We start from the raw sequence: 10,132 nt of genomic DNA, 5'->3' as shown, positions 1-10,132 counted from the left end.
AATGATAGCCAGAGCAAACATTTCTACATTCACTTAATGCTAATGAGAGCTCAAATGCAACTTAAGTCCCCTCCCCAGTTAAGAAAAAATAAAATAAATAAAAAAAAAAGAAAAAGAAAAAGGTTTGCTGGTGACTATCACAGTGAAAACCTCCATCACTTCTGAGAACATTATTTTCATAAGTATTTAAGGAATAGTCTTTCCTAACAGGTTCATATTCAAGACGTTGAAAACTAAATATTCTTTTACAAAAATATTAGTTTTATAGATGAGGCATAATAGTTTCTAAAATTGATACATTTTAAGTAGATTTAGCTTCAATTATAGCTTAATGTTGTCCGTACTCTTGGTTAGGACTTGCAAGTAGACTTCATGTATAGTGCTGAGAAAACGGGAATCATTCTGCAGGGGAAAAAAAAAAAAAAAAAGAAAACCAAACACCACATTAGAAACATTAGTTAAAAGGTGCAAAGAAAGTTTAATTTAATGCCATTTAAGAAGTGCATAAGGATTCTTTGTAGTGCTATCAGAGATAAGGGAACTAGCTGCATACTTGCACGAAAGGCAGTGCTCTTTGGACAACATAAAGACTTTTAACCACGAAGGTGGTAAGGCAGCTAAAGAGATCACCAAGCACACTGGATGCTCACCCAAGCAAACCAGGGGTCACTAGGTCAGCCTTGGCCATGTAATTTCAGTTCCTTCCAGAGTCCAAGCCTTAGTCCTAGACACAGGAAATTCCATCCTGTGTACAGGCTCTCAAATAAAGTCTGCCTGAGTGCCAGAAGTAATGTTATTTCTGTTATCAGACCAGCCTGAAAGGTATTACAGTGTGTTATCCAAGAATTCTCATGTCAAAGCATGACTGGGAAGTGAATCTGATTAAGCTATAGACAATATGTAACATTTCAAATGACAAGTTTACAAAACTAGCATCTAATCAGCTAGCCTGAAGATGTAATACTCCTTTCAGAAAGATCTGTGCAGCAAAACTAGTATCCTGCTTGGAGCGCAGTGTAAGCACTCCCATGCTGCAGGGTACACATATTCTGGTGTTCATTCAATGATCTTTAGATATAGAGAGAAGACTGGAGACAAATATTCCAATTAGCTCTCAAGTCAGTGATGTTCTTCACACTACTGGGTGAGAATCCGTGTGCCGTGTCTCTAATGAGAAGATGATTCCTGGCAGTTGAGCTCAGCTGTAAGACTTAGAAGTAAGCTAGCTGAAGTCTTTAAAGAGAACACCCCCCCCAATACACAAAAAGGTTATGCAAAAAGGAACACCACAAGTAAAACAGATAGCCCAGACAATGATGGGATCTGGCAGCTGCCGTTTTTGGTCCCAACAGCTTAATTGCTGGGAAGATACTGTTTGTAATATTTAGACTTGGGTTTTGGGTGTAAGCTCTAACATCAACATGGAGGGGGCAAGAGAATCCCGTTAACAAAGTTAAATCCGGAGTCAAAGTTTATCATTCATGGCAACTTCACCATGACACAGTGACATGAGGTCAGAATGATCTCAATACATGGCTATTTACAACATTACAGATCTAATTCACCTGAACTTTTGAGTCCCTAGAAACAGAACTAGACCTCTGCAATTTCCGTTTCAAAAGACACATACTTTGAGTAAAGATCAGGAACCGATCTAGGGAACTGGAAGCAGGAAAGCCTTCCTTGGGAAAGCAGGAACACTTACAAAGACAACAAAACCAATCCCCCAAGACCATACCAGGGTTTCTGCTAGTGCAACTTTTTCCTCACTTGTCCACAAATTCATATGGATGTGAAAGGACACATCTGATGTACAGACCTTTCCTCTCAAGTCTTCCATCTTACCACCAGAAGGAGCAAGCTGTGCTATACTGTGTACAGTGTGGAGTAATATACCCCTTCAAACAGAAAGGAACAACCTCTGTGATGTTTCAGGGCAAAAGGAGTTATTAGTGGTACAGAATTTCTCTGGACTGGCTACTGCACTCAGAACCCCATCCCTCAGAAATTGAGCTCTATAAAGACAGGACCTTTATTAGATGTACCAGTGCTTCTTGAAGCTGAGACCTAGTGAGAACAGTAGGAGGTATAGTCTGAATGTCTGTTGTTCCAAGTGTCAAAGGCGAAGAAGAATTGGCTTTATTCTCCATTTCAGTAGGTTTTGTAGCTGATTGCTGAAAAACACTGGGAGACAAGAGGATTGAAGGTGTTACTGTAGTTGTGGCTGTAACAAACTGTGGAGGTGCAACCTGTAAAAGAACAGAAAACTAATAAGCACTGTGTCCAGTATGAATGAATGCAGTTATAAAGGGTGGAGAGAAAAGCATACAGGGAACAGATTGTAGCCACTATTATTCAGTCAGATATTACAGAGTAGCTGCTCTTAATGAAGAAATAGCTACCTATGAAGATTGCTATCACTAGTAATTCTCATTTTAAAAGCTGAAGAAGTCTTAAGTCTTAAATGTTCTTGCATGCAGACTCCTTCCTCCTCATGTGGTTACTACCTCCCGGGAATTTCGAAACATGAATACACTGAATAAAAGATGAGCTTTTTGCTTTGGTAATTGAAGGAGCCTGTGGTGGTTTTGCAGGTTATTTCTCATACGAGTTTACAGAAAGTCTAGTCCTGCTTCTCACATGTCCCCTTCTGTGGTCTCAAACAGATAAACTTATAAACTGAAGTAAAGTATCTCAAAGATACTTAAAATGATTGATGAAGTCATTTGGAGTACACAAAAATATTCTAAGTACATTTTCCCATGTGGGGAGGGGGATCATGAATTTTCTGAGGACCATCTTCCCTTCTCATTCTTCCACTGGTTTGTGTGCATTTTGTTACAGATATGCACACACTGCCATTACCACATCTTCTTTTAAACATAAACTGCAAATGTATAGGAAATATTAAATTTGCATAAAGTAGACATGAATAAACAGTAGCTTGGAGCAACTCTGACATCTCCTAATAACTGCAATTATTATTCACTCAAAAGATACCAAGACTGAATGTGATACATAAAGATGTTTTATATAGAAAAGAGTTTCCCTTGGCTAAACAAAAAGCTTCAGAAGAAAAAAGCACAAGGCCATCTAAAGTTAACGTGTATGTAACAACAACAACAACAGCAGGACTACCAAACTGATTTTGTTATAGTCAAAACTGTGAAGACTTACAGCGTGGGATTTCAGCTGAAGGCAGCGTGTTTAAACCCACAAATGCAGTTTACCATATAACATGCACGTTTCTTGAAATTCCAAAATTCACATAAAATGCTTTTATTTAGGTAATTATTTACTGTGTCACAAACAGACTATATAGCTTGTCTTAGAGCAGGCCAGTAGCTACAACAGCATTTTACTTTACGCAGGACCATTTTTACTGCCTTCGGAATCACATCTGGGCATGCCGCTAACACTGGTTTTATGTAATGCAAGTTGGACAAGAATGAGGCAATTTAACAGATTTGAAAAAGGAGGGGATGGGTAAAGGAAAAGCAGAATTAAGTTACAGATGGTATCCTGAAAAGAATACATAACTACAAGATAATTAAAAACAATTCTTGAAGACTTGACTATTACTAGTTATTTTTGAACTGTTATTCAGAGGCAGTTCTAATAATGCTAAAACTGTATTTGGATCACTAAAACTTGCTATTAGGAAATTTTGCACTTAAAAATTACTTGTTATTCTTGTCTTCCTTTTTTTTTTGCTTGGTATCTTTTTCATAAAATACAAACTCTCTCAGGAAAAATGAAAGACACAGTAGGGCAGGGATTGCCTGTTATGCCTGCTCTGAGGCACTTAAGATTGGGCTAAGGCTAATAGACCCTACTGCATTAGTAGTGCTTGCTTACAAGATAATAAAACCAGTTCAGATGGTGCAAGTTAACCTGACTCGAGTCTTGCAAACTCAATGCAAGACTCAGATCAAAAATGTATTGTAATTTCTGCATTAGCAACAACAATAAGAGGCACTATCCAACAAAAAGTGTACTCATTCACAGCAGGCTACAGAAACTCCCCCTTGCTTCAGGATGGCAGCTTCCTGCTTTATAACAGCACTTTAAATATGATCAGAGGTCAATGACTATTTGAGACACCAACTGCTTACCACAGTTTCACAACTATCCCCCTTTTTTTAAGAAAACCAACAAACAATTAGCAGGAGTATTTATTCACTTACTTGACTTGCTTTAGACAAAGTTTTCGGCTGTGGAAATATTTCTGATTCCTTGCTTTGTTGTACAGGCTAAGATGAAAAGAAAGCATAATCGACGGGTTAGCATCCACAGCTCAATTTCCAGAGGTGGTTCTCTAGTTTTATGAAAGCACAGAAATGCAGATTTCAGACAGTAGATGAAATTTGTTCCATTTTGTAGAACTGATAAAATCAATGGGAAGTTGGAAAAAGATGAAAATATTTTAATTTATATTTTATACTTTCAATATTACAGCAAACCCGTAAAGCCTAACAAAACACTTCTGAAGAAACACCACTACAGTTAAAAAAACAAACATTAAAACACTGAAACTGGGAACAAAACAGATGCTAAAAAGTGAAGAGTTGAATACCTTGTAACCAGTTTGGTAAACTGCCAGGAAGGTTAAGTTCAGTATGTTTTTTCTATACTGATATAATAAACTCTACAGAAAATTAAATGCTGTTTTCTGCTAGATTTTTGCTAGAAGTATTTACAGCTTTGCAAACAGCATCCAGATATTTCGTTAGTCAGATTTCAAGACTATAGTATAATAAAATTCAAATATTACAGAATACTAGAAAACACAATAGAAGTCACATAGATCAGGTACTTTTAATTTCTGTTGCATTCTTCAAAGGACTTGTTATAGCTGTATGGAATACCTCTTGGAAACACAGAACTGGAAAAAACCCTTTGCAACAGAGTTCTTAGCTTACTTGAACTGCAATGAAAAACACTCAGGGAATTGATAAGCCTTAATGGCAAAAATAAAGTTAGCTTTATGAAGTGGTAACAACCACAAGATCAATTCTTAAAGTCTTAAGAGTTAAGAAGAGTTACAAAGTCTTGCTAGTTTGATAGTATATTTGGACTATGAAAACTTTTGTCTAATGAAAATACGTGCATACAGTGGACATGTTGGAAGGAAAACAAGGGTGTAGAACTAGCATACAAAGCAATAATTTCAAGGCTATCCAGCAGATGTTGAATAATCACAGTCAGGGACAGTCATGAATAAACCCAGCTCGTTTTTCTAAATGCTCAAAGATGTCACAATCTTCAGTCAAATCTGTACCAAGGTTTAGTACTACACAAAAGAAAAATACTGCTCAGAACATACAGTTCAATACTAGATCAGGACAGCTGCTCAGTTTGTACTTCTGCAATTTGTACTCCCTCTGAAAAATCAATCAGTTCACACATCTCAAAAAGGTGATCTCTAGTAAAATAATCCTGGCACTTACCAGTAACAGCTACCTTGAAAAATGTCAGGAACAGCAATAGATTAGAAATAAGGTAATTAGAAAGCACAATAAACACACACCCATTTCTTAAACATTAGATCAGTGATAACCCCCTTTTCTGAGGACACAAAAGCAATAATTTTAAATACAAGGTATTCTAAAATAATGCTTAGGCCAAGTTACAGGCTGAAGAGCTGAACTTTTAATTGGCTCTCTGTTATGAGGAAGTCATCGCCATACTAATAGCAAACGCAGCAGCTGACCCAGACATGGCTACCAAAGACCTTGTTAAAACCAAAAACAAGCACTAGATAGTGACAAACCCAAGAACATTCATGCAGATACAGTTGTAAGTAGTTTCGTTTGGTGTGTTTTATTCCTGCATTATCACTGTACCCAAGATGCAAGAAGACATGATCAAACACTGGCTTAGACTCTATGAACACCAATAAAATAAAATATTAATGCAACAAAGCACTACAGAAAGTTACTCCCTTTGGAGAAAAAAACAAATCCAATAACCCAAACTCAATGTCCTTACTATTGAGGTAGCCAATCATACAGCACAACAACACTAACTGATCAGAAATAATTTATAACACAAAGCCACAGGCATTAACCTGTCAGGTTAGCAGTGACATTTTCACTTAGTCTCCCAAAACAAACATATTGCTTTGGCAGATATTAAGGCATAGACAATAGATTCTTCTCCAAGAAATAAAGTTTAAGAGGTCCTTTGTAAGTGATGCTAGGATACAGTAAACCAAGGTTATCAATTAAGACAAAATAAATTGGTTTATGATCTATTTTACTAAATAACCAACAGTATCTCAGTGCAGCCCACAGGTATCCCTAGGAGAAGGGGGTAAAAATTGAAGGAGTACAAAACATCCAAAGCAAAATAACCAGAAACAGGAAATTGTTAATTTGTACCTTCAAAAAAAGGTACAGGCCACACGTCCAGAACATCAACTCTCCTAACACTGATCAGTCTGTAACCTTCTGTCCCTTCTCTGATCATCAGTTCTTAGCAGCATTTTTCTGTCACAATTACAGATGAATTCTTTAGGACTTATACATCCCCTAACAGCATTAGCTTGAAAAGCCTCCTCCTCTACAGGCAGGTCTGTCACTGATAGCAGATGCTTATGATCTAAAACTAATGGAATTGGATTTCCAAGTTAGCATTTAATCAATATCCCACAGCGGATGTCCATAATTATTTTTAAAAGGTTAATATATAACAGCACATTTTCCAAGAGAAAAATACACATAGCCTAAGAACAGTCTAAAGCTTTGAAAAAAATACACATAGCCTAAGCACAGTTTAAAGATTTGAAAAAATACACATAGCCTAAGCACAGTCTAAAGCTTTATGGATATAAAAGCCCACAGAATACCTGAAGGGGAGAGGTTATCTTGCTGTTCAAGGTTGATGGCTTACTGTGAGATTCTTTGAAGCTCTCTGGTGTTGCAAGTTGGCCAACCGAGGCAGCGATGTTTGGCGTTAAGGAAGTCTTAGTGAGAGACTGCTGTTGCATTTGGTCATGCTGTGGGGTCAACCTGAGTTTCTGGAGAAGATCAACACTTGTATGGGATGTATTTGAGACAGTTCCTGTATTTGCTGATGTCAAGGGTGCTGTAAGCTGACTTTGGCCAGCCATTAGATTTTGTGGACCGTGGTTCACTTCAGATGGCGGCTGATTCACTAGTGGGGATATCTGCTTGGCAGCTTGCTGCATAACTTGCATTATGCTGTTGCTTGCTTTGAGGCCAGGAAGCATCTGAGCAGGAGCAGCTTCCATTGTTGAAGCTGAATTAAGAATAGGGCTTAAACGAACTGAATAGCTTGAAACATTTTTTACATCAGGCTGGGAAACTGGAGGTATCAGCATAGGTGTTAAACATTCTTGCTGATTCAAAGGATTGGCACTGGTTTTAACGTTTGGACTTTCAGATTTCCCTAGTGATTGTTGTATTACTGCTGACTGATCAAAGGAAAAAGGCAAGAGCAAATTGTGCTGCTCTCTGGCAGAGGCATCAGTCTGCAACTTGTCCATTCTCTCAGGATTGGGATACGGAGCTACTGGTTGTTCCTTTGATACAGAGGTTCCAAACAGTTCCTCCAAAGTCAGATGCTTTTGCCTTGGCTAGAAAGAGAAAAGGAAGTTTTCAGTTTAGAAACATACATACCACTGTGCATCTCACACTGTTGCAATTTCAATAAAACTATAAAAGACAAGTAGGTCAAATGCATTTAAAATATAGTTTGGCTACCAAGTGTGTTCTATTTGCATGGATTTTAAAATCCATTTAATTTACATGGAATATCCTGTCTATGTAAAGTTTTTCTCTACAGCCCTCTATGGATGCACTGTGTACTAGTAGTAAAGAAAGGCAAAGGCTATGGATTCTGTCATTAAGATGGCATCCACCACCATCAATCCTTGGGGGCCAGTGTGGGAGAAGAACATATACGTTCAACAAAATCCACATAGAATTTATACACTTGGAAATAACTGAATGGCCTAAAAGATGGCAAGGGAACAGAGAAACCTGAAGGCACACAGCTCATCTAGCAATACATGCCTTGGCAGTTCTTCTCACCATTTTCATTAACAAGGCAACAGATGTTGCACTAGGTAAAAGTATGTGTATTGACCTGAGCACATGTATATGTATCTCCTTGAAAAGTGTGTATATATATACACACATTGTAACATCTAACAGTCCTTCAGTATGTCCCAAAAATACACATCTAGCCTACACCACTGACGTTGTTAAAAAAAAATAATCTAATTTTAAGGATATAATCTTCTTAATATTTTGCTGAGAATATTTTAACATGTGTTTCACTAAAGAGAAAAAGAACAGCTATTAACACCCTTCACCTCAAAGTTTTCCTTTATTTTTCCTTTTTTTTTTTTTTTTTTTTTAAAGGTTGCACAGGACCAGAAGTTATGTAAAACAGCTGGACTAAAATACAACATTCTGTTCAGAAGACTGAATGGCCTGCAGCACAATTCCAGGGCATTCTGATGGTATGTCTAAACAAAGATGCTATTTTACAATGACAGCTACTGCACCATGACATTGCTATGCTAGCTCTAATTTTACTAGATAAGAGCAGTGAAGGTATGGCAGTACAGGTTGCATGCAAGTAGCTTAACAAAAAAACCTTGAGCTTGAAATGACATTGACTTTTGCTCAGGTTACTAATCTATACTGTCATTGCTGTTACTCATTTTTAGCTAGCCTAAAGTCAGGCCAATTTCATTTTGCAGCTGCGACATTCTGCAGTTTATAATCCTTGTTAATGATGTTAGGATTCTTCCTAGAAAGTTGCTCTTACTTTTCTTCACTGATCTTAATGTTCTGGAGACCTGTCCTTCAACTGCAAGGATTCCATTAAGAGAAAAATCACTATTCCATCTCATCTGAAACTGAGCTTTTCACTTCAGTATGATAAATCAACTATCTTTCCTTTATCACAAGATACAAGAGTCAAGTAATAAAAAGAAATGTCTACCATTCTCTGATCCAAGTCAGACTAACCCCTTATGTGGATACAGTCTCAAACGTGGAATTGATTTCAAGCCTGAAGTATAAAAATACAACTCTTTTGCCTGCCCCATCTTTAGCTGGGGTATATGCCGAGTGCATCATCAGCTCAGTGTGTTATGAAGACCCTTTCAGCAAGTGCTGCAAAAAGGCAACACAATTGATTTACTTGATAGGAACAGAGTGCTGCTCAGAGGGCTTCTCCAGAAATCATTTCAGATACATTGAAACACAAATTAACAGTCAGAACTGGCACTTCGTGATGTTCCGTTTCAGTTCTGCTGATCACCGGCACAAAAAGATTTAATGATACAAGCAATTTTCACTTTGAACTGCCAAGATAAAAACCTTGAACTTCAGATTATCACAGAAGAGGTATTTATTTTTCATTTGCACATCCGTGACATCTTCAGCATGAGATGAAGTTAGTCATTCAACATGCAAGTGGGACGTTTTGGGGGGGTTTGGGAATATCACAGTATTTATCTATGAACACTAGTTTTTCATTTCACTGGTCACCTGCTTCAATTAGATGAAAAATGTATTTTCACAGTTATCCTGTAACAGTAGTCCTCCAGTTGTCCATGTTATTAAAAATGTGATTAAGATCAAACACATTTAATATATTTGAACCCAGTTAACTAGCTTTAGAAAGTTACCAGTTATGTTACCAACTAAATTTTACAGATATCTCTGCAGCTATTATTTTAAATAGGTCAACAGAATTAAAAATATTCCATTATACCTGTTCTATAAATTTACTATTTCCCTTTTAACTACCTGAGAGCAATTTATTAGAATCTTATCTTTCCAGTCTTTCCTTTATTAGTTATTTGATTTCTGTTCTGCAACTCCATGTGCTGTTAGGTGAGGCACTTCAGCTGATTGCTTTCTGTCTACATGGAGCAACCCAAAAGAAAATATCTTTTAAAGCAAAGCCTCAGGTGACCCTCGTGCTGGTCTCCAGAGCAGGCGTGCAGCAAGCTGAGCTAGGTGCCAGGGCTCAGTCTGTCACTTACACTGATCCAAGAGCAGAGGTGCTACTGAGAGAGTAGAGGGGACTGTGAGAGCAAATAATCCCAGCAAACTCCCCACCCCACATTTTAATCCATTAACTGTTA

General features: G+C 37.5%; 1 protein-coding gene across 1 annotated transcript in view; it reads right to left on the bottom strand.

Annotated features, from left to right (window-relative positions):
- Positions 1 to 321: 321 nt before the first annotated feature.
- Positions 322 to 10,132, bottom strand: part of DCP1A (decapping mRNA 1A) — a gene marked incomplete at its 5' end in the record, with an annotated part of 32,389 nt that continues 22,578 nt past the window's right edge. Inside the window, 4 exons of the mRNA XM_010024164.1 lie at positions 322 to 402; positions 2,031 to 2,249; positions 4,188 to 4,253; positions 6,851 to 7,600. Of these exons, the coding sequence (XP_010022466.1) occupies positions 322 to 402; positions 2,031 to 2,249; positions 4,188 to 4,253; positions 6,851 to 7,600 (1,116 nt within the window). The remainder of the gene's footprint in view (positions 403 to 2,030; positions 2,250 to 4,187; positions 4,254 to 6,850; positions 7,601 to 10,132) is intronic.

This window comes from Nestor notabilis, unplaced genomic scaffold (genome assembly GCF_000696875.1).
Source record: "Nestor notabilis isolate BGI_N333 unplaced genomic scaffold, ASM69687v1 scaffold23021, whole genome shotgun sequence".
Classification (NCBI taxonomy): domain Eukaryota; kingdom Metazoa; phylum Chordata; class Aves; order Psittaciformes; family Psittacidae; genus Nestor; species Nestor notabilis.
The sequence above is the reverse complement of the archived record's forward strand: the minus strand, read 5'-3'. Positions and strand labels throughout refer to the sequence as shown.